The following is a 25,675-nucleotide window of genomic DNA, read 5'->3' on the forward strand; positions in this document are numbered from 1 at the left end:
GGACACAGTTTAAAAGTAAGGGGTAGGCCACTTAGAACAGAGTTGAGGAGAAACCTCTTCACCCAGAGAGTGGTCGGTGTATGGAATGCTCTGCCCCAGGAGGCCAAGTCTCTGGATACTTTCAAGAAAGAGATGGATAGAGCTCTTAAGAATAGTGGAATCAAGGGTTATGGGGAAAAGGCAGGAACAGGATACTGATTGAGGATGATCAGCCATGATCATAATGAATGGTGGTGCTGGCTCGAAGGGCAGAATGGCCTACTCCTGCACCTATTGTCTATTGATGTAAGGTAAATTCCTAATGCAACATGATAGTGACATTGTCTAAAGCCAAGGTAATAGTCACTCTGTCTTAAAACATGCTCAGACTGCAGTAGATTCTGTCTCTTCCAGTTGTCTAGACAACAGTGAAGTGTTCAGTTCCCTCTATGGTTAAGATTACAAATTGGGAGCCATGTTTGCCACATTTTATTTTCAGGAAGAGGCAGGTGCAGCCTGAAATTGGTACAACGTGTTTTGCTTAAGTTTCATCCTGAGATTCTCACTCCTTCTGCATCATAACAGCATGTGACAAGCCGATTAAGTGAACGGAGAGCCTTGTTCTCTGCTGATTGGACTGGGACAACTCCAGGTGGGAATGCTGATGGAGAGGAGAGTTCATTTCATCCCTAAAACTGTATTACACTGTTCAGGCGAAGAGGAGTTATCCTGCGGTTGAACTGACTCCATGTGTTTATCTGCTCCCAATTTCATCCAATAGCCATTGTTATGTGAACCCTGCTCACGTTGACTTAACCACTGACACTTGATGGCTCTTGTGGTGCAGTTGCAGCATCCCTACTCTGAATCAGGAGGCCAAAGTTCAAGTTAGGGGAGGCCTTGGCCTAATGGTATTATTGCAAGAGTATTAATCCCCGAGATCCAGGTAATGCTCTGGGGATCCAGGTTCGAGTCCCACCATGGCAGATAATGAAGTTTGAATTCAATAAAAATATGGAATTAAGTGTCTAATGAAACTATTGTTGACTATTGGAAATACCCATCTGGTTCACTAATGTTCTTTAGGGAAAGAAATCCTTCTTGGGTCTGGCCTACACATGACTCCAGACCCAGAGCAATGTGGTTGACTCTGAACTGCCCTCTGGGTAATTTCAGATAGGCAATAAATGCTGATCTAGCTAGTGACACCTGCATCACATGAATGAACAAAATAACAAGCTCCACCTGCTCCAGAGGTATGTAAAAGCAGGTGGGTTAGGAAAAGTGGATTCAGTGTCAATGCCACTTGCAGGAGACACTATCAAACCTCTTCTGCTTTCTCATGTCGGACTATTTCCTCACTCCTTCCCGGAAAGGTCTAGTTTTTTGTTTGTGGTGCACAGCAAACCACTCACCTGCCACAAAGCAGTGACAGGTTTCTCAGCTCCCACTACGTCCCAGGTCTGGTCCGAATCAAAAGCTACTCAGGCCTTTAACTGAACAACAATGGGCATTTCCTCAAGAAGACAGATGCACCTTGTGGGATGCAGAATGCTACCACTATTCCTGTTTCTGGGGTTGTGTCTGTGGATCATTGACAGTGGTAAAGGAGCAGCCACAGTGAGTCTTAACAAGAAGAGGTGCTTATTTGAATGGAATTGCAGCTTACTCCAGCTGGCAATAAACTCCATTTTGTTTAGACTGAAGGGGGAGGTGATGGTATAGTGGTAATGTCTTTGATTTAGTCATCACCACCTTACATTAATGAACAGGGGATGTAGATTTGAATCCAACCGTGCAGATGGTGAAATTTGAATTCAATGGAATCGCATACTAAAATCGAACTTAATGATAACAATGTCAATTGTTTCAAAGACCCATCTGCTTCACCATTGACCTTTAGAGAAGGAAACCATGCCACATGATCGCCAGGCAATGACCATCACTAACAAGAAAGAACATACCCATCAGTTTTGAAACCCATGTTCCATGAACAGTAGACACAAAAAGGTAAAAATTAAGGAGTTGGTTAGGCATTGTTGCTGAGACAACTGTCAGACTTAGATGTCCCCTTTGAGATCAAGATCTAATCTGCAGATTTTCCCACCAAAGATTACATGGCATCGTCAAACTAGGTGGAGCTTAATGTAGTCTCCAACATTAACCCTTTCAGACCATTAGCTTTTATAACATCCACTCTGGTGTGAGCCAGTTTATAAAATCATGAGGGGCAGGGATAGGGTGAATAGCGAAGTCTTTTCCCCAGGGTACGGGAGTCCAAAACTAGAGTGGGCATAGGTGAAAGGTGAGAGAGGAAAGATTTAAAAGGGTCCTATGGGGCAACGTTTTCACACAGAGGGTGGTGGTGCAAGTTTGGAACAAGCTGCCAAAGAAATGGTGGAGCCTGGTATAGTTATAACATTGCTGGAAATGTGTTGCTGGAAAAGCGCAGCAGGTCAGGCAGCATCCAGGGAACAGGAGAATCGACGTTTCGGGCATAAGCCCTTCTTCAGGATTCCTGAAGAAGGGCTTATGCCCGAAACGTCGATTCTCCTGTTCCCTCGATGCTGCCTGACCTGCTGCGCTTTTCCAGCAACACATTTCCAGCTCTGATCTCCAGCATCTGCAGACCTCACTTTCTCCTCATAGTTATAACATTTAATAGGCACCTGGATTGTTATATGAATAGGCAGAGTTTAGAGGGATATGGGCCAAATTGCTGGCAAAATGGGACTAGATTAATTTAGGATATCTGGTCAGCATGGATGAGTTGGACCAAATGGCCTTATTCTGTGCTGTACGTCTCTATGACTCTCTGACTCACTGAGGAGGCAAAGGATGTCGCTGAACTTACCCAGAAGGAACCGCAGATCATTGAAATACACAGGCCACAAGCGAGAAATAACAGATTGGGGTGGGCTGGCGGTGGGGCGAGAGGTTCAGCAACAAGGGCAGAATGGTGGCATTCCGTAAGCCCCCACCTCCCTTCCCACTGAGTGGCTGTGAATGAGAGGCCATCCCCTCCCCACTCCACCTCCTCCATCAGTAACCCACAAGCAACGCCGATCAGATTTACTTTTCGGGTTTCCCAGATGGCCAGTCCCACACTGCCACTGGGTGAAAACCAGTAGGAGGTAAGATGAGGCCCTTAGGAGGGTACTCATCGCCTCAGAGCTAATTGGGGCAGTGTCGGGGACAATGGGCAAGTCCCCACCAGCCTCCATCTCTCCTGATGAAATGTCCCAGCACTAACAATCTCATCGTGGGGGCAGCGGGATTCCACAAATGCCAGAGTTGAGGCTCCAGTTTATTACTGAAGGACACTATTCTGTCAGAGCTGCTGTTTTAGGATGAGATGTTAAATTGAGGCTCCACCTGCCCTCATACATGTTGAGGTAAAAGATGCCACAGCACTCTTTTGCCATGGAGCAGGGGAGTTATCCTACTGTCCTGATCAATTTGTAATCACTATCATCAAAACAGGTTATTTGATCATTATCACATTGTTGTTTATGGGAGCTTGCAGTGCACCAATTGACTGCTACAAGTGACTAAACTTCCAAAGTGCTTCATTGTATACTTAAGAGGGAAATCAGGAGGGCAAAAAGGGGACATGAGATAGCTTTGGCAAATAGAATTAAGGAGAATCCAAAGGGTTTTTACAAATATATTAAGGACAAAAGGGTAACTAGGGAGAGAATAGGGCCCCTCAAAGATCAGCAAGGCAGCCTTTATGTGGAACCACAGAAAATGGGGGAGATACTAAATGAATATTTTGCATTAGTATTTACTGTGGAAAAGGACATGGAAGATATAGACTGTAGGGAAATAGATGATGACAACTTGCAAAATGTCCAGATTACAGAGGAGGAAGTGCTGGATGTCTTGAAATGGTTAAAGGTGGATAAATCCCCAGGACCTGATCAGGTGTACCCGAGAACTCTGTGGGAAGCTAGAGAAGTGATTGCTGAACCTCTTGCTGGGATATTTATATCATCGATAGTCACAGGTAAAGTGCCGGAGGTTGGCAAACGTGGTGCCACTGTTTAAGAAGAGCGGTAAAGACAAGCCAGGGAACGATAGACTGGTGAGCCTGACCTCGGTGGTGGGCAAGTTGTTGGAGGGAATCCTTAGGGACAGGATGTACATGTATTTGGAAAGGCAAGGACTGATTAGGGATAGTCATCATGGCTTTGTGCGTGGGAAATCATGTCTCACAAACTTGATTTAGTTTTTTGAAGAAGTAACAAAGAGGATTGATGAGGGCAGAGCAGTATATGTGATCTATATGGACTTCAGTAAGGCATTCGACAAGGTTCCCCATGGGAGACTGATTAGCAAGGTTAGATCTCAGAATACAGGGTGAACTAGCCATTTGGATACAGAACTGGCTCAAAGGTAGAAGACAGAGGGTGGTGGTGGAGGGTTGTTTTTCAGACTGGAGGCCTGTGACCAGTGGAGTGCCACAAGGATTGGTGCTGGATCCTCTATTTGTCATTGACATAAATGATTTGGATGCGAGCATTAGAGGTACAGTTAGTAAGTTTGCAGATGACACCAACATTGGAGGTGTAGTGGACAGCAAAGAGAGTTACCTCAGATTACAACAGGATCTGGACCAGATGGGCCAATGGGCTGAGAAGTGGCAAATGGAGTTTAATTCAGATAAATGCGAGGTGCTGCATTTTGGGAAAGCAAGTCTTAGCAGGACTTATACACTTAATGGTAAGGTCCTAGGGAGCGTTGCTGAACAAAGAGACCTTGGAGTGCAGGTTCATAGCTCCTTGAAAGTGGAGTCGCAGGTAGATAGGATAATGAAGAAGCATTTGGTATGCTCTCCTTTATTGGTCAGAGTATTGAGTACAGGAGTTGTGAGGTCATGTTGCGGCTGTACAGGACATTGGCTAGGCCACTGTTGGAATATTGCGTGCAATTCTGGTCTCCTTCCTATCGGAAAGGTATTGTGAAACTTGAAAGAGTTCAGAAAAGATTTACAAGGATGCTGACAGGGTTGGAGGATTTGAACTATAGGGAGAGGCTGAACAGGCTGGGGCTGTTTTCCCTGGAACGTTGGAGGCTGAGGGGTGACCTTATAGAGGTTGACAAAATTATGAGGGGCATGGATAGGATAAATAGACAAAGTCTTTTCCCTGGGGTCGGGGAGTCCAGAACTAGAGGGCATAGGTTTAGGGTGAGAGGGGAAAGATATAAAAGAGACCTAAGGGGCAACGTTTTCACACAGAGGGTGGTGCGTGTATGGAATGAGCTGCCAGAGGAAGTGGTGGAGGCTGGTATAATTGCAACATTTAAGAGGCATTTGGATGGGTATATGAATGGGAAGGGTTTGGAGGGATATAGGCCAGGTGCTGGCAGGTGGGACTAGATTGGGTTGGGATATCTGGTCAGCATGGACGGGTTGGACCGAAGGGTCTGTTTCTATATTGTACATCTCTATGACTCTATGACTCTATTGGCTGTGAAGCCCTTTGAGACATCCTAAGGCTGTGTTTCTCAAAAGATTGTCCCTTAAAGCACAAACATTTTTATTTGCACAAACAATCTCTCAATATTCTCAGTGGCTCTGACTCCAGTTCCAGACTGGAAGAACGCATTGTCTGATTCACCATTACCTCCACCTCATTAATTATTTGTGATTCACCTATTTGTTTCTCATCCCCTATCCCAAATCTCTTAACATAGCGCGACCACACAAAGTTCTGATGTGCCCTTGGCCTGAGAGTCTCAATCAAAGAACTCAAATTGTTTTCATTTTTCAGCTGCTGTGACTATGAGCGTGCGTGCAAGGACTTTCCATCAATAGGAAACGATGCGATATCCTGTTATTGTTAGTTTGCTCGCTTTCTATAAATCCATCAATATTTAATCTCAGCACAACTCAGTTTGCTGTGAAGCTGATTAAATTCACTTGTTGTGTCAATTGTGAAAACCAGAAAAAAACAGGATGCGCTCTCTGCCAGATTAGATCTGTAAACATTGCTATTAAATGCTTAATGGCCCAATCCTAACCTCAATCTTCACCAAATGAATACTCCACATTTGCCATGTGTTTACCATGTATTTAGTGTGCCTGCTTCTTTCCCGGGTCTCTCCACTGTTTCAAACAGTGTACCATTCCCATACGTTCTTATAGCACTGAAACTGCCCTCCTTACCTGGTCTGACCTACAGCTAATGCGAGACCAGCAACAGTGCGTTTGACTTTTAACTGCCCTCTGAAAAGATGAGAAGCTGCTCAGCTCGGGGACAGTTTGGAACAGGCAACCCAAAATACTGACCTTGCAAGCAATGCCCACATCCCATATGTCGGTTAGCTCAGTTAGCTGGGCAGTTGGTTTGCAACGTAGAGTGATGCCAACAGTATGGGCCCAGTTCCTGCACTGGCTATGGTCACCTTGAAGAGCTCCTTCTCAACCTCTCTGCTACCTGAGGCATGGTGACCCTCAGGTTAATCTACTACCAGCTGTCTTTCTCTCTCTCTGATGAGAGAGTAGGACAATGGTGACTTTACCCTTTTATACAATCTCTCTTCATAAGATAATCCCCGCATACCCGGGATCACCCTAGTGAACCTTTTCTGGACTGCCTCCAATGCTGGTATATCTTTCCTTAGAGAAGGGCCTCAAAATGGTTCAAAGTATTCCATCCGCTGTCTGACTAGTGTCTTGTACAGTTTTAACTAGACCTCCCTCATCATTCTCCCTCTGCCCTGACCGGGAGAGTGATAACAAGGTAGGGATTTCAGTCATTGGTATTGCCTCTAATCGATGTCCCCATCTCCTCTGCCTGTTCCTGCCTTGAGCACACTCACCCTAGCCCCAACCTTTACATGGTCAGCCCTCTATAGCCCTGTGTCCCAGTTATTGGCTCCTGATGTACCCAATGTCACAGGCCCTAGCTTCCTGTTGGTTCCAGTGATCAGTCAGAATAAAACCTTGCATTTCTGTAGCGCCTTTCGCTATTTCAAGCCACCTGAAAGTGCTGAATAGCCAATGAAGCACTTTTGGAAGTGTAGCTGCTGTTATACTGCATGAAAAATTGTAACCTCTGCAGTCAGAGGCTCTTTGCCAACAAGCTGAGTTTATTCTTAAGGTAAGTCTTGTTTACATCCACGGTGTGTTGAGAATGCAGAACTCACTAACATAGGAAGAAGTCAAGGTAAATAGCATTGATCCCTTTAAGGGAAAGTTAGGACAACACATGGGGGAGAAAGGAATAAAAGGATATAGTGAGAGGCTGAGATGAAGAGGAGATTAAAATAGGTTCACGTGGGGAATAAAACTCCAACTCAGACCAGCTGGGAGTGCTTTAAATACCCTGTAATTGATAAAACACAAAGGAATATCATTATTGATTTTATTGTTCGCATTTACAGTTGTTTAATGTTGTTGAAAGTGCTAATCTAAAATGTGCGCAAAGTAGTAGCAAACAAGGCTGCACTATCTCACCAGTGACGTAAGGCAGTATTATACTCAACCTTAATCCAGAGGTGAGTTAAAGCTGTTAATCATGTTAAACACGCTCTATTTTATAATTGCAGGCAATTTTCCTGACAAGAAGGCATGGAATTACAGAACGTCATTAATAAAACCTGAAAACTATGTTCGGTAATGAGAACATTTGAACTATTGGAATTGGTTTTATTGGGCCAGCACTTTCTGAATGTAAGTTCATAGCAAGTATTGGAGAATCAGTCTGGTCTCATTGAGAGGTGAAGCCTTCCACCAAACCTACAGCTCCCAGATGTAGGTCCGGGAATATCTGCTCACCACGGCCATGATTTGATACAAAACTGGGAGGAGAGGCATGTGAGGATGTCTGCAACTGGATGACAGGCAAGTAGTGAATAGAATCAAAAGAGAGAATGCTGGAGAAACTTCAGCAGGTCTGGCAGCACCTGTCGAAAGAGGAACAGAATTAACTTATTGCGACCAATATGACTCAAGCTATCCTAGATCTGATCCTGTGTAATGAGACAGGAATAATTAATGATCTCACGGTGAGGAATCCTCTCAGAAGGAGCGATTTAAAATACAGATGGAGAGTGAGAAGGTCAAATCCAATAGCTGTGTCTTGTGCGTAAACAGAGGAGACTACAATGGGATGAGGGAGGAATTGGCTAAGGTAAACTGGAAGCAAACGTTATATGATGGGACAATTGAGGAACAGTGGAGGACCTTCAAAGCAATTTTTCACCGTGCTCAGCAAAAGTATATATGAGTAAAAGGGAAGGACTGGAGGAAAAGTGACATTCAGCCATGGATAACTAAGGAAATAAAGAAGGGAAAATGCTTGAATCTATCATCAAGGAAGAAATAGCGAGACACATTTAGCTAAGGTAGATGAGCAAACACTGTCACCATGACAATATGAGGACTGAGAGATGGACAGTTTTAAAGTTTTGTGCAAAATGATGGGGACAGAATATAAGGACGAACCTCTTACAGAGCAACTTAATCTCTTTGAACACACTGCCTGTGGAAGGAGTGATGATAAAAAATTGGTTGGATACTTGAAGGAAATAAAATTAACTGAAGGGACTAAATAGGGGAATGGGACCAACTGGATTGCTTTGAGGATAGCTGACATGGTGGAGAGGTCTAGTAAATGACTATAAAATCATGAGGGGCATGGATAGGATAAATAGACAAGGTCTTTTCCTGGGGTGGGGGAGTCCAGAATGAGAGAGCTTAAGTTTAGGGTGGGAGGGGAAAGATATAAATAGGACCTAAGGGGCAACCTTTTCATGCAGAGGGTGGTGCATGTATGGAATGAGCTGCCAGAGGAAGTGGTGGAGGTTAGTACAATTACAGCACTTAAAAGACACCTGGATGGGTCGATAAGTAGGAAGGGTTCAGAGGGATATGGGCCAAGTGCTGGCAAATGGGATTAGGTTGGGATATCTGGTCGGCCTGGACGAGTCGGACCGAAGGGTCTGTTTCCATGCTGTACATCTCTGTGAACCTCTGATAATGAGAGCTTGGTATCCACTTTAATCAGTCCAAAGTGAGAAGTGGATGATGTAACAGAGGTTGAAGTAGTTGGTTATGCTACTGCTGTGAAACACCTTATTTTGAAGTTGTAATAAAAGCAAGCTGTTGTCATACACCCTTCTTGAAATGGTCATCAGGTGGCATTCACTGCCCACACTCACCAACAAAGCAGGCGCAAAATATTTGAGTGGGCCTATTTCTGGAAGGATGATGAGGTGAGCTATTCACATCAGTTCAGTAAAATTGGACAAAAGGGGACAATTGAGCGATGGGAGGGAAATTGAGCTCAAATGTTAGATCTTCACTGATTGTCCCTTTCAGTTTGTCCCTTTGCAGCAGCCAGTTTGCCGGAGGTCTGGCCCAAGATGGACCCATTTGTGTCTTAAATTACAACAACCTCTAGCCCACGGCCTGTAACTTAATTAGTCTAAATATTGGCACTCAATACTTAAAATTACAGAATGAAAATGCCCTCAAATTCAGCTCTGCTCAATGAAGATACATTTTAACAAAAAATTAACACATTTTGGAAATGATAAATGGAAATTAATGACTGGGGTTTTTTTGCTCCAAGAATAATATTTGCCTTATAAAAAGCAAACATGCATTGTTTCAGAATGGCATTTTGATGTCTAATGTTCAGACTGTTAAATTATATCGGCTGATCGCTTGATGGATCGGTACAACAGAATCGTGAAGATTATCCCGAAAACCTGAAAGATAACAAACAGACATCAGCAACTGGCAGGAGAATGGAATCAAAAGCTTGAATTGAACCATCTCAGGATATCCCTTACCGTAATGAGGGCAATACCAAAGGCAACTGCTGCAAAAATATGCAGCTTGGAGTTGATGATATGTTCAATACGCTCTAGGCAGTCCTAGATCAAAATATCAAAGTAAGAGTTAGCTCTTGTATTGTTCCTGAATTTCATCACTTTAATAGATCATTTGGGAGTAAGGCTTCATTTTACTAGCACTATTCCTAGCTCTCAGTTGAAAGGCTCACTACACATTCCCAGCAAGCTGGAGATGAGGATTCTGGTCTTTAAATACTGCATTAGCCATTAACAGGTCACTGAAGTCCAATAGCAGCAGAGTGGAGAAACCCATCCCCAGCAACAACTGGTCAAACCTCTAACCCAGCCGTGGTCAGGCTAATGACCTAGGCAAAAGTGAGGACTGCAGATGCTGGAGATCAGAGTCAAGATTAGAGTGGTTCTGGAAAAGCACAGCAGGTCAAGCAGCATCCGAGGAGCAGGAGAATCGACATTTCAGATAGGGAGCCCTTCATCAGCAATGAGGGCTTCCTCAATCCTGATGAAGGGCTCCCTATCCGAAACGTCGATTCTCCTGCTTCTCGGATGCTGCCTGATCTGCTGTGCTTTTCCAGCACCACTCTAATGCAGGCTAATAACCTGCCTATATTAAGAATGTCTTTTTTTATGCAGAGAGCTGAGAGTATGGTCTCCTGGATTGTAAAGGAAATAAGGTGATACAGGACTATTGTCTTTTCATCCCCACAGGTGACCCAGACTGAGATGGTGAAATGACAGAATTTTTTATTCAGTGTTTTTGATTACTGAAGTATTTCTCAAGCGTTGTCCCTGTTGGAGGAAATGTGACAGCTGGTTTCCACAAACAGCATGTGGTGACCAGGCTTTGTGTTAAATGATGAGGGATAAACATTGGCCAGGACTTGAGGGAGAACTCCCCTTATCTTTCTGCATAATAGTGGAATACATCTACCTGAGAGGGAAGATGAAGCCTTGATTTACCGTCTTGGCCAAAAGGTGCCAGCAGCTCTCGGTCAGTATTGCAGTGAACTTGTCAGCCTAGCCTTTTACAGTCAAACCCTGAGGGCAGATATCACTGATGCCCTGGGCAATAACTATTCCTCATCAACACAACCAAAAACTGCTGATGTGCTCATTATCTCACTGCAGTTCATGAGAGCTGCTGCTCATAAATTAGGTGATCTGTTTCCCACTTGACAGCGGTGATTTAAATTCTAACAGTACTGTATTGACTGTAAAATCCATTGGGATGTCTTGAGGTCACAGTATCTTTTTCTGACCCAATACCCAATAATCTCAGTTCCACATTTGGCTGTAATTTATTATCCAGGGTCACGTCACACAATTGCCTGGAATAATGTCCAGAAATCTGCTTCCATATCTTCAAAGACATTCACAATTGCAACTCCAATTCATTTGAGAGTGATTATCAGGCAACTTTATGATTCCACCAACATGGTCATTGTTGTTTTAATAAAGCTAGGGCCAGTTTTTAACTTCCCCTCCTTGTAGAATCAGATTCAGCATGCTTTTGAAAGCTGAAGGCTAGAAACTACACTGGTGTTTAAACTAGCGAACATTTCGTAACTATTGGCACTATTTACACAGAGATGGGCCAGCAGGATTCCATGAGAACATTTGTTCCTCTGCTCCCAGTCCATGTGATCTGATACCATCTGACATTAGTGATGATACAGTCTAACTATTATCCACCACCACCCCCACCCTCCTCCAAAGGCATTCACCTCCATCACTGTTCTCAGGAATTGAAAGACCTATTTCCTCCTTGGAACACGATCAGACTACAGACTGGGATATCAGCTTTTTGCAACAGCTGGAACCCAGGCCGTGACACTGATGATGACTTGAAAGCAAAGGCAGTGAAAACTGATCAAACAAGGGTTGACACAAAAGATAAATCACCAGGACCTGAACATTTCTATTCATTAAGGAACAATGCTGATTAGGAAAAACATGCAGAGATGGGAAGGAAATTGCTATCTTTATGTGGGCTGGCCTACAGGCATGGTGGTTCAGTGGTTAGCAGTGCTGCCTCACAGCACCAGGGACTCGGGTTCGATCCCGGACTCGGGTTCGATCCCTGCCTTGGGTGACTGTCTGTGTGAAGTTTGCATATTCTCCCTATGTCCATGTGGGGTACTCTGGTTTCCTCTCACAGCCCAAAGATGTACAGGTCAGGTGAATTGGCTATGCTAAATTGCCCATAGTTAAAGGCGCATTAGTCAGGGAAGAGGAATGGTTCTGGGTTCATTACTCTTCAGAGGGTCAGTGTGGACATGTCAGGCTGAAGAGCCTGTTTCCATACTGTAAGGAATTTAATTTTTAAAAACTCCAAACCCACAGTAATGTGGTTGACTCTTAACTGCCCTCTGAGATACCCTCCCTATAGGTCTCCAAATCTCTTTCTTTAAGACATTACTTAAAACCATTTCTTGACTAAGCTTGCCACCATCTTTCCTATTAACATCCTTCCATGACTTAGTATCATATTTTGTTTTATAATGCTCCTCTGAAGGTTCCATTACCTTAAAGGCGGGGGAATATAAATATAAGTTAGTGTATTGTTGTGTTCTTCCCTTTAAATTTTTGTCCACTCTTCAGTACACATTAGCCAAAGCTGTTAGCAAGCAATATGTTTCCAGGGTTATTAAAATAGCCATCAATTTCAGTAAAGACTCCATTAAGGATTAAACCTTACCTTATATTTGGAAGAGTCACATCCTCTTATTTGGCCTGATTTAGATTTGTAACCACAACAGTCCAACTGAAGCCCAAACACATTTGTATTAGTCAGCATTGAACATTTATACCATACATCAAAGAGAATTCCACGTCTACACTTGGCAAAGTCAATGTCACATTGGTATTGATGCTTCAAGACATTGTCCCAATGTCATTGGGAGTTACCCCAGCTCAGGGTGTGAGCTATTGAGTCAGAAAATTCTGTGTTAACTTGTAATACGTGACAACAGACTAGACTTCCCAGTTGGAGCTGCTGTCAGGAACTAACAGATTGCCGCTGGGAATTCTTTGAGAATTGGCCAGGTTGAGGAATGTACTAAATATTTAGCATGGTGCAATTTGTGACATATCCTCCCCACTCCTTGTTCTACTTTCCACTCAGATGTTAACATTATGATCTATTCTTTTTTCATTCCTGGGGCATGGTGTCACTTGCAAGGCCAGAAGCCATTATTAACCCTCCGAGTTATACTGGAACCATAATGGTGGAACTTCCTATACAACCATGAACATTTGTGGCTCCATCTTCTAAGGAAAGATACACTGACATTGGGGGCAGTCCAGAGAAGGTTCACAAGGTGGATTCCAGGTATGGACGGACTATCTTATGAGGAATGCATGAATAAGTTTGGCTTGTACCCATTTGAGTTGCCAAAAAATGAGAGATGATCTTGTTGAAACATACAGGATTCTTAGGGAGCTTGATAGAGTAGATATGGAGAGGTTATTTGCCTTCATAGGAAGAGTCGAGGACCACAGGGCATAATTTCAGAGTAAGGAATTGCCCATGTAAAACTGACTTGAGGAGGAATGTCTTGTCTCGGAGGGTTGGGAATCTGTGGAATTCCTTAGTACAGAGGAGTGTGGATACTGCATCATTATGTATAATAATGGCTGAGATATTCAGGTACAGTCAGTTCTGCTATAATGCAGTAATTCCATCCTCATGCAACCCGTTTTGTAAGAAAATCGTGTAATAGCAGTACCATTTAAACTAATGGGTCCAGAATCGCATTATAACCAATACAGGCTTTAAACGTTCATGCTACAGAAACAGTGTCCCCAGTTCATCAATTGTATTATAGCGAATTTGCATTAAGGAAACATGCATTATAGCAGGACAACCTGTATTTAATTAGTGAGGGAACCAATGGAGATGGGGAAGAGGTGGAAACATTAAGTTGAGGATGATCAGTTTAGCTATGATCTCACTGTATGATGGAACAGACTCAATGGGCCAAACGGCCTGCCTCTGCTTGTCCACCTTATGGGCTAATAATTGTACAGCTTGCCAAGACCCTTAAAAGGGCAGTGAATGATGAAACACATTGGTGTAAGTCTGGATCAAGACAAAAGATAAAATTGTAGAATCTTTCACCAAAACAAAACAGCATTCGGTTCATCACTTCTGTGTTGGCTCTTTTGAGTGTAATTTAAAGAGGATTATTAAAATATGGAAAAAAATACTGAAAATGGACCCGAAATGGACAGGACCTTTCAAAAGGATTTACAGTAAGCTCCTGTTTCTCCAGCACGTATGGGGAATGGGACAGGGCATAGAGTGAGAAATCATCGCTGGGTTCTGGAAATTCTAGCAGTGTTTTAATCAGGGTCACCAATTAGCCGTGACTGTAATGGTACCTGTGTGAGGGAAAGGTGGGGGGGAAATGAGGAGCAGTGTTGCTAGTGCCCCATGCAGTGAGATGCCGATTTTAGAAAATAGTCAACCTACGGTTTTGTGCAGAGCATTGATCATGCATTTGAAGTCTACATCATCTTGTTTGTCCAGATCGATGGTGCCAGCGTAAGCATCTTGCAACTGCTCAATGACCTGGAAAGGATCGAGGGAAGATCATTTCAGTTACCTCATCTGTTGGAGCAAAGACTACTCTTTGAACCAGATGTTCCGAGGAATGACAATCACATGCAGATTACTGCTTCACTCCTCATTTTCTACGGTACAAGAAAGCTCCACGTTTCCAATAGGAGATTCCATAGGATTTCTTCAGCAAGGTGGAACTGAACTTCCAATCAGGCAGGTCCCTCACAGTGCAGGACAGTGAGGGGAAGTCAAACCATGCCTCTTTTTTCTCACAGCAGTCAGTTGCCATGTTCTGTGCAAAGGTGCAGTATCATAGACAGCGGCCGAGCAAAGGGAAGGTAACTCTGAGGTTAAGGTACCAGACGGTTAGGATGCCAAGTGGGTAAGGCACCGGCTGGGGATAAAAGGTTCCAGGTAAGTAGGGTGTCTAGTGGGTAAGGTGCCAGGGTGAGGAGGAGAGTTGAGAGCAGATCACAGTGGGCAGGAGATATTGGGACAGGTGATGTCCGGTTTTGGGGGGAGCAAGGGATATTGGGTCCTGGTGGAGCAAGGGGAATGTTGTATTCTGATGGAGTGGGGCTGTTGGCTCCTGTGCCAGGTCACGGAGTGGGAGGAGGGGACACCAATGGATCCTGGGGGTTTTGACTGATCTGGCAGCATGGGAGGTGGTATTGGGACCTAGGACGATGGGGATGGAGTTACTTCCTGGGATACAGAGGACTTGGGTGACTGACCAGGTTCTGGAGTGTTGTTAGGATCTTGTAAAAGTGTAGTCGGGAGGGAAGGAATGTGAGGTAGTTGTGGGGAGTTTGGAGGGAATCAGTTGAAATAGCTATTCCACTGTTACAGTAGATTTTCAATAGCCTAACTTTTTTCCTTGTAACTATTTACTTAACTCATCCTGGTATTGGTTATAAAAACCAATTGCAGATTATAGTGGGCGGCACGGTGACACAGTGGTTAGCACTGCTGCCTCACAGCGCCAGAGACCCGGGTTCAATTCCCACCTCAGGCGACTGTCTGTGTGGAGTTTGCACATTCTCCCCGTGTCTGCGTGGGTTTCCTCCGGGTGCTCCGGTTTCCTCCCACAGTCCAAAAATGTGCAGGTCAGGTGAATTGGCCATGCTAAATTGCCATAGTGTTAGGTGAAGGGGTAAATGTAGGGGAATGGGTCTGGGTGGGTTGCGGGTCGGTGTGCACTTGTTGGGCCGAAGGGCCTGTTTTCACACTGTAAGTCATCTAATCTAATATACCATTAAACTGAAAGACCAGCAACCAAGACCTAGCCTCCACAAAAAACTTTATACCTCAGCCAATGCCACTAAAAACAGATTATCCACTTGTTTATCTAATTTCTATTAATTTAGGAATTAAGGTTCAGGCAAGGCATCCAGTTAGCTAATGACATTGTGGCCAATGCAAGGCAAAGGGAAAATGGGATATGTAAGACACCCAGAGTCAGAGGAGTAGAGGTTTTGTAGGGTTGAAGGACTGGAGGAGTTAACAGACATGGATCAGGATGAGGCCAAGTGGGGTGAGGGGATGGGAATTTTAAATTTGAGGTTTTGGGATAATTAAGCCCCAACATCAACAAGATAAAGAATAATGGGTGAGAAACTTTTACAAGTAGTTGCGAACTCCATCGCAAATCATAAGTTAACCTAAGATATCATTTGTAAATGTGTCTCACATTTCAATGAGTAGTTGCGGCATCTTTAGATTGAATTATTAACAGCAATACATCAATCAAACGCCAGCATTTCATATATTATGTATACTGACACTCAGGGATGAGGATCCAAGAGCTTCACTTTTGGCAAGACTTTTAACAATTATCTGGGCAAAATTGATTCATTTCCAGGTAGCATAGACTTACAGCTACAGAACAAAATAGAAAATAAAATGTGCGGCCTCAAATACAAAAATAAACATACCACATCTTTTTGTGCAAATGCCCAGATTGCAACAGTCATTTCAATCAGGAATAACATCACAATAAGTACAAGATACTGTAAGGAAAAGAGAATAGGTAGTGAGTTACAGGAGCATAACAAGCTGCCTAATTTCACCTCCTTAACTGTAATTAAGACACATGTACTGAAACTTTGAGGTTGCAACTTAAGAACAAAGGGAATCCAACCTCTGAAGCTAACTCTGTCTTTGGATAGGATCATGACTTAACTCATTCTACTTACATTTGTCTGTAACCCTAAATCCCTTTATCCAACAAAAATCTGTCATTTCTAGTTCAACAATTTTAAATCAGCCTCCAGCAATGGTTTTTCTTTGTTCCAAATTTTCACTTCCCTTTGTTTGAGTCGTGTGCTCCCTGACATTATCTAAACAGCTAAGCTCCAACTGTTCAGGTCTGTGGTCCTTTAATTGGAATACCCCCCCCATTAGAAATGGTAGTGTCAGGGAGCTCACAGCCCAGAGGCCCTGGCTAATGTTATGGGGGTATGGGTTCAATTCTCATCACAGAAGCCAATGGAATTAACTTTGTATGAAATAAAATCTGGAATTGAAAACTAATCTCAGCCATACAACCACGTAAAGACTGTCATTATAAAAAAGAAACACATGGTTCACTCATATCTTTTAATGAAGGAAATAGCCCATCCTTATCAGTCTGGCTTACATGTACTCGAGATCCCCAGCAATATCGTTGACCCTTAACATAGGAACATGTGGAGACCATTTTGCCCCTTCTCCCTGTTAAGCCACTCAATAAGACCAAGGTTCAGAGAATCATAGAATCCCTACAGTGTGGAAACAGGCCCTTCGGTCCAATAAGTCCACACCGACCCTCCGAAGAGTAACCCACCCAGAGCCATTCCCCCTACTCTATTACAATTTTCACTGACTAAAGCACCTAAACTACACATCCCTGAACACTATGGGCACTTTAACATGGCCGATTCACTAAACCTGCAAATCTTTGGACTGTGGGAGAAAACCGGAGCACCCGGAAGAAACCCAGGGAGAATGTGTAAACTCCACATAGGCATTTGCCTGAGGCTGGAATCTAACCCAGCTCCCTGGCGCTGTGAGGCTGCAGTGCTAACCACTGAGCGACTTTGATGGGCAGCTCTTGGAAATGACTGACCCACCGTGCCGCCCAACTGATCTGATTACTTAGCATTTTCACTCACCCCATCCCCAAACACCTTGTCATGAATTTATTGACCTATGCCTCAAAAGTATTCAAATGTTCATTTGCTTGGCTGCTTAGACCAGTATAAATGAACCTCTAAAATGGCCAAGCAAACCATTCAGTTCAAAGATCATTAGAAATGGCAATACGTGCTGGCCCAAATCACATGAAAAATAAATAAAAGTAAGTAAATTAATTGCTTCTTTCAATCTTTAATGACATTAAGTACTTCAATTCAAACACTGTTTAATCATCAAACAAAAAAAAAATGAAGTAAAAGCGGATGTTGGAAATCTGGAGAAACTCAGTAGGTCTGGCAGCATCAATAGAGGGAGAGCAGAGTTATTATTGCTGGTCCAGTTCTTCAGAACTGATTGTAAACAGGAGAAGGGAGTGTATATGCTGGAGATGGGGTGGGACAAAGAGAAGGAATGAACAGTAAATGGAGATAGAGCCAAGGGAGCAAGAACAACAGTCGGGCAGACAAAGGGCTGGATAATGGTGAGCTGGGGAGAAAGAAAAGCTGCCAAAGGAGGGCCATTAGTGGGTGAAAATAGGTTGGCTGTGATGAAAGTCACCTCTACACTGGGGAGACAAAATGCAGACTGGGCGACTGCTTTGTGGAACATCCACGGCTGTCTACAAAAACAGCCCTGAACTTCCTGCTGCCTGCCACTTCAACACACCATCGTGTTTCCTGGCCAACATCTCTGTCTCGGGCTTGCTCCAGTGAATCTCCGATCACATTGGAAGAACAACACTTCATTTTCCACTCAGGGACCCTGCAGCCTTCAGGACTCAATATTGAGTTCAATACTTTTTGGGCCTGAGCACCTTTTCCCATGTTCTTACCCTAACCCCATACACCAGGCCTTGTCATCAAATACAACCCTTTTTTTATCCAATAGTGTCCCCCATTAGCAGCCTTTCTTTCTCCTCGGCTCACTATCATCCATTGCTTTGCCCAACTGTTGTCCTCTCTCTCCATCAGCAGCCCTTGTACAGCCAATACAACAGGGGGATCGTGAACTGTCAGTCAGGAAATTGCAAGGACAGTGGTCAGGGGTCCGGTCAGTCATTTCCAGGAGCTGCCCATCAAAGTCGGTCAGTGATCAGGGGTTAAAGGGTAGCCTCTAGGAGCAGCTTGGGATCACTGTCAGACATTGGTGGGGTAGTCAAGGCGGGGAGGAGGGAGGGAGAGCATTTATGGACAGTGGGGGCAAAGTTAGTGACAGTGGAGGATGTTCAGGTGTAGGAGGATAGGTGACAGAAAAGAATCAGAGGTCACGGTAGGCTATAGGAGGTGAGGTTGCTAGTAGTAACCACCACTGTGCCCTCCACATGGGCAAGAGTAGGGGAACAGGGTGTGCATCATTAAGAGGTAATGCCAGGTTTCAGGGAACAGGAAGAACATTTTGAGGAAGGTTTCAATGTAATGGGTGTCTGTATGGTTGGATGGTTTGGAATGCATTGTTGGACTAGTGCAAGGTTGTAGAGACCACGCAGGCTTTTGGGGGAGGGGGATTGTATCTGGTAAAGAGAGGGGGCTGATAGTGACCACCACAAACTGCATTCACTTCCACTTTGCGTTCACTCGAGAGAATGGCTGGTCCAGTGCCCAGGTTGTGAGAGGTGTCAGTTTGATGGTGAAAGTGCTCGATGAACATTCACCGGATGCTGAACATTGGAGTTTCAAATACACGAGGCAGCCATTTGCAAGTCCCAGCTCCATCAAATGTGTAATCAATTCAACACTCATTTACTGTGCTGTCCAGAGTGAAGGCCCTTAGGGGTCAGATGCTGCTCAGAGTTGATTAACAACATGTCGTTTATGCTGGGCATCTCAATAAAATGGGAGTTAGCAACAGTGATGCTGTCAAAGACTGATGCTGGATGAAGGGGAACCATTGCAACCTCCAAGAGTGCTGTGTGAGCCTCACACCTTCGTTTCACTGTCTGTTATATCAGTGTAATGAAGGTCTGTGCTGAACGCATGAATATTTGATGTGTGCCTGGCTTTGGCAAAGAGTTGGAGTGCTGTCTCAATGATGTTGACTGGTCACTTGGCCAGTGTGGCACCTTCGCCAAGCTGCTGAGCTTGAATACGGGTGGATGTTGGAGACCTGTCATCTGGATGCAGCATGTCTTGTAGGGTGTGCCACTGATGACTGTCCTGAGGTCTAAGATGCTCCTTTCCTCCTTCTGGTCCCATGCTAAGTCCTGGGAAGCACAGGCCACGTGGAGCAGGTGATGGGCTGCTGAAGATGTGATTCCACAGCTTGGACTGGTCTTGTGAGGGGCAGATAGACAGTCCAGTGCAGTCTGGATAGTCTGTGCTGCAATATCCTGGTGTGCTACACTCTGCACAATTGGAGCAAGCAGCAAGGAGATGTTCTGGATGATGGTGAATGGGAGCAATCCTCTGAGGACGCAGAGAGGAGGAAGTTCTCCTTGTTCATGAAGCTCAGCTGCATGGACAAAGTTAAAAATCACACAACACAAGGTTATAGTCCAACAGGTTTATTTGGAAGCACTAGCTTTTGTAGTGCAACTCCTTCATCAGGTGGTTGTGAAGCAGGACTACAAGACACAGAATCTATAGCAAAAGACTATGGTCTTATGGTCCTGCTCCACAACCACCTGATGAAGGAGCAGCACTCCAAACGCTCGTGTTTCCAACTAAACCTGTTGGACTATAACCTGGTGTTGTGTGATTTTTAACTTTGTCCACCCCAATCCAACACCGGCTCCTCCACATCACAGCTACATGGAGTGAGTGCTATCAGGCAGACAGGACCTGATTGACACCCGATACAAATAGATGGCAATCTGGAGCAACAGCCAATGATTGATTGTGAATTAGTCTTCAGTCATGATGCCAAAATCTAGTTTGAATTGTGGGGGAAATTGCAGCCTCGCTTGGTTTCTTTCTGTTCCCTTTTGCCTTCTGTAAATAAACGCTCGTGTTTTGAATTGTGCGATCGCTTGCTGTAATTGTTTTTCCCAGCTACACAATAACAAGATGCAGCGGGTATGGGGGATAGAACAGTGGTGATTCAGAGGGTGATCAGACAGGATGCAGCTACTGTGTGGCCTGGTAGTTAAGCCTCCATTTGAGTGAGAGAACAGACTTGTACATCCAAGGGAGTAAAACAATGACTGCAGATGCTGGAAACCAGATTCTGGATTAGTGGTGCTGGAAGAGCACAGCAGTTCAGGCAGCATCCAAGGAACTTCGAAATCGACGTTTCGGGCAAAAGCCCTTCATCAGGAATAAAGGCAGAGAGCCTGAAGCGTGGAGAGATAAGCTAGAGGAGGGTGGGGGTGGGGAGAAAGTAGCATAGAGTACAATGGGTGAGTGAGGGAGGGGATGAAGGTGATAGGTCAGGTAGGAGAGGGTGGAGTGGATAGGTGGAAAAGGAGATAGGCAGGTAGGACAAGTCCGGACAAGTCATGGGGACAGTGCTGAGCTGTAAGTTTGGAATTAGGGTGAGGTGGGGGAAGGGGAAATGAGGAAACTGTTGAAGTCCACATTGATGCCCTGGGGTTGAAGTGTTCCGAGGCGGAAGATGAGGCGTTCTTCCTCCAGGCATCTGGTGGTGAGGGAGCGGCGGTGAAGGAGGCCCAGGACCTCCATGTCCTTGGCAGAGTGGGAGGGGGAGTTGAAATGTTGGGCCACAGGGCGGTGTGGTTGATTGGTGCGGGTGTCCCGGAGATGTTCCCTAAAGCGCTCTGCTAGGAGGCGCCCAGTCTCCCCAATGTAGAGGAGACCGCATCGGGAGCAATGGATACTTAGTGCCATGAGCAGCTTGGCTTTGTGGCTGCTGTGCCAGGATGTTGCCAGTGACGGACAGCAGCAGATTGCTGGCATTTGCGCAGATGCTTAGTGATGGGAAGTGCACAAGAGAAATGGGTCTTTTGATGGATATTTCTCCTGAGTGGCAAGTCATTCTGAGAAGGGCGTAAAATGGAGCCAGAATCAGACATGGGAATTCTAGATGGGCATGATAGAAAACTAATGTTTGGTAAGATATGGCGAGAGAACTCAGAGTCATAGAGATATACAGGAGAGAAACAGACTCAAAAAAAAGGGATTCTGGGTAATCCAAGATGGAGAATGGGAAAAATTTCTGCCTGTAATAGCTGCTCCTTTTTTTTGAGGTATTTTAGGTGTTGGAGGTGATTTCCTCGAATTCAAGGAACAGCAATTACTGTTTTATATGCTGTTGCATTGTTTGCAACTTTTTGAACTCATGATGAACATTGGGATCCATAGCTTACCACAGCATGATGTAGATTAGTAATTGAGTGAGACTGTTTATGTTAATGATATGATTATGTAACTGATATCAATACCACTAATACTCTATAAAGAGAGGACAGAATAATTGCACTGGCGAGTTGTAATGCTGAGATCAGTGTTATACATCCTTGCGTGTCAATAAAAGTTATTTTTATTGGAACTCTCTGCATCAGGCAACAGTAAGGCAGAGACAGAGATGACTCAGAGTGGAGACGGTCTAGACTAAGGGAACAGCATCTCAATGGTAGAGAACTGAACCTGGATTCCCAAACCCAAAAGTGGGCTAGATCCCAAAAGGCCAGTTATAGGAAGGCTATTATCCAGCTGGAGGTGGTTCAGAAGAGATTTACGAGGATGTTGCCGAGTATGGAAGGTTTGAGTTATAAAGAAAGGCTGGATAGGCTGGAACTTCTTTCACTGGAGTGTAGGAGATTGAGAGGTGACCTCATTGAGCTTTATAAAATCATGAGGGGTATAGATAGTGTCAATGGTAGGTATCTTTTCCCTCGGATGGAGGATTTCAAGGCTATGGGGCACATTCTTAAAATGAGAGGAGAATGATTTAAAAGAGACATGAGGGGCATTTTTGTTTTATACAAAGGGAAACGATGGATGTGGGCACAGTTACAATGCTTAAAAGACACTTAGAATAAGTACATGAATAGGAAAGGTTTAGAGGGATATGGGCGAGGCAGGGAGGATTAGTTTAGTTTGGGATTATGTTTGACATGGACTGCTTGGGCCAAAGGCTCAGTTTCCATTCTGTATGACTCTAGGATTGACCAGCTTAGGGTTGCATGGAGACAGAGTAAAACGCAAGTTAGCAGATCAAACCAGTTCAATACCGTTTAAAATGATTTGACACCATTTAAAAAGGTTTGGCATTGTTTAAAACAGATTGGAATGGCCTAACATCATTTAACAGCTTGACAGAATTTTATGCAGTTTGATACAGTTCAAAATAGTGGAGCATAACTTGGCAGAGTTGCAAAAGAGAGTTTGGCAGAGTTTAACAAAGTCCAACAAGTTTGATCTGTTTTAACATAGTTTGGCAGCTCCTCTTCATTTCCGAGAGCGAGAGATGATGTTGTTTCACAGCTGTGGTTACTCCGTACAGAACACCATGAACTGGACTGTGGAGACAGTTTAAGATATTTTGCAAGACTTCAGAAGGTGCCCCTACTTTGAGCAAGACAACTCGACAATCCCTCCCAATGGTCCAGGTAGGCACCTCCTCATTCTGGATTAGTGGTGCTGGAAGAGCACAGCAGTTCAGGCAGCATCTGAGGAGCTGTAAAATCGACATTTCGGGCAAAAGTCCTTCATCAGGACTTTTGTCCTTCATTTAGGCAAAAGCCCTCCTCATTGACTACCTCAGCTGGCCAGACATTTGCAGAATGGTAAGAACTACTCTTAATCACAACCGATGGATTTCCGTGAAGGTGGTAAGATTCTGCCCTGTGATTGGATTCTATTTTAGAGCAGATCACACTTCTGTGATATGCTTCTATAAATGTCTTATGCAGTCAACATAGACAGCTGAACAGGAAGTGATATTCATTACAGTACAGTGCCCAATGAACCAATAGCAATGTTATAAATGAGAGACATATAGAATGGTGTAACAATTATAGCTCAGATACAGATCAGTTAGGAATAGAGTGTCAGAGGTTTTTTCAACAGCACAGAAAGAGGTCTTTCAGTCAATCCTGTTCACACTGGTCATCAGAGGCTCATCCATTCATTTCTCAGCACTTGGCCTGTGGCCTTGTATGCTATGGTATTTCAAGTGTTCATCTAAACGTTCTTAAGTATCCTGAAGACTCCTACCTCTGTCACCCCTAGAGACACTGAGGTCCAGATACCCAAACCCACTGGATGAAAAGAAATTCCTCAAATCCCCTCTAAACCTTCTGCTCCTTACTTTAAAACTGAGCTCTCTGGTTATTGACCCATCGACTAAGGAGAAATGTTTCTCCCTATCTATGCCTCAAGCCCATCCCCTCCTCAGCCCTCTTTGCTCCAAGGAACCTTAACCCAGCCTACCAATCTGTCTTCATAGCAGAATCGCCCCAGGGAAACTCTTCTGCACTCTCTCAAACGCAACCACATCCCTCCTTTGGAGTGGCGACCAGAACTCCAGTTGTGGCCTACCTAATATTACATACAGTTCTATCCAAATTTCCTTCAGGGCAGCTATCCCATATGCTTTCTTACCATTCAGGTGAGGTTTAAAAAAACAGAAAAGAAAAAAAAATTAAAAATTAAGGGCTGCAAAATTGTACAAAATGACACAACAAAACCAAATCAAAACAATTTTACAATCTTACTTAAGAAAAAGGCATGTTATTTAAAATCAGTTGCAGATAATATTCCAATGGAAAGAATGAAAGGGAAAACTTATTAAATAATTAAATTGACAGTCCATATGGCCTGTCTCTTTAACCTCAATCTCTGTATCCACAGTCCCTATACATTCAGCTCATATACACATGGCCCATATCCACAAAATCCTAACATATTCCAAATCCACACAGTCCACATACACACATCCCATATCCACAGAGTCTGTATGCACACAGTCTATACTTGAATAATCCATATGCACTTAGTCTATGTTCACACAATTCATGTCCACACAGCCCATATACCAGACTACACAATCATCAGAAGAATGAAGTTTCAGTGAAGTCTTTCCATTCCTCTTTATTAATAGACCTACACTAGTACTGACATTTTCAATTCCACATTCTGCACGTTAAGTATGGCTCAATGTACTTACAAACCAAAGTAAACACTTTGATTCCTTGGATACAGCAAAGTATCCTGTGAAACCTGAAACCAGCAGCAAGCCGCCCGCTGCCCACATGACATAAATACCTGGAGGAAAGAAATAGAAACTGTGATTATAAAATCATAAGGTACATGGTCTCTTCTTTAACTACATTTGATTCTTGCCCCAGTCCCTTACCCCCTCTTTCTCCTTCAGTCCCTCATTGTCTTCCAAGGACCGAACCGCTTGTTCAAGTTTCAGCGCATCTCATGTCACTGAAACAGCTCCACAGCACATCATCTGGTTTAGGTCGTGTTCCTCCCAAATTGCTCCATATTGCAGCAAAAAAAAATCATTCCTTGCTCTGCCTCCAGTTACCCAGTTTGGGGCTGCCCTTGTATCAGTCAGCCATTATTGAAGACAAAGTCAGTCTATGTCCAACTAGTTCCATCTTCTGCACTCTCTGCTCCTGGATGTCAAAGCACATAGCCTGACTCACCTGTAAGTTTTCCCATGGGTGTTGCTCCTTGGCAACACAGTAATGACATAGTGGTAATGTCGCTGGACTTGTAGCCCAGAAGCTAAAGCTCTGGGGATGTAGGTTCGAATCCCACCATAGCAGATAGTGAAATTTGAATCTAAATTAAAAGTTGGCTGAATGACAACTGTGTAATCTTCGAGGTAAAAACAATGACTGCAGATGCTGGAAACCAGATTCTGGATCAGTGGTGCTGGAAGAGCACGGCAGTTCAGGCAGCATCCGACGAGCAGCAAAATCAACGTTTCGGGCAAAAGCCCTTCATCAGGAATAAAGGCAGAGAGCCTGAAGCATGGAGAGATAAGCTAGAGGAGGGTGGGAGTGGGGAGAAAGTAGCATAGAGTACAATAGGTGAGTGGGGGAGGAGATGAAGGTGATAGGTCAAGGAGGAGAGGGTGGAGTGGATAGGTGGAAAAGGAGCTAGGCAGGTCGGACAAGTCCGGACAAGTCAAGGGGACAGATTTAGCATGGCCAATCCACCTAACCTGCCTGTCTTTGGACTATGGGAGGAGCACCTGAAGGAAACCCATGCAGAC

The 25,675-nt window shown here is 44.2% G+C and overlaps 1 protein-coding gene across 1 annotated transcript in view; it reads right to left on the reverse strand.

Moving 5' to 3' along the window:
- Window positions 1–7,338: 7,338 nt before the first annotated feature.
- The window catches only part of LOC122559784 (CD9 antigen-like), a 33,437-nt gene continuing 15,100 nt past the window's right edge, over window positions 7,339–25,675 (reverse strand). The window contains exons 3-8 of the mRNA XM_043709801.2: window positions 24,611–24,708; window positions 16,306–16,380; window positions 14,282–14,380; window positions 12,506–12,571; window positions 9,787–9,870; window positions 7,339–9,702 (exon numbers count right to left, since the gene is read on the reverse strand). Of these exons, the coding sequence (XP_043565736.2) occupies window positions 9,637–9,702; window positions 9,787–9,870; window positions 12,506–12,571; window positions 14,282–14,380; window positions 16,306–16,380; window positions 24,611–24,708 (488 nt within the window). The 3' untranslated portion in view covers window positions 7,339–9,636. The remainder of the gene's footprint in view (window positions 9,703–9,786; window positions 9,871–12,505; window positions 12,572–14,281; window positions 14,381–16,305; window positions 16,381–24,610; window positions 24,709–25,675) is intronic.

This window comes from Chiloscyllium plagiosum, unplaced genomic scaffold (genome assembly GCF_037043375.1).
Source record: "Chiloscyllium plagiosum isolate Xiang-an unplaced genomic scaffold, Cpla_swu_hap1 HiC_scaffold_19, whole genome shotgun sequence".
NCBI lineage: Eukaryota > Metazoa > Chordata > Chondrichthyes > Orectolobiformes > Hemiscylliidae > Chiloscyllium > Chiloscyllium plagiosum.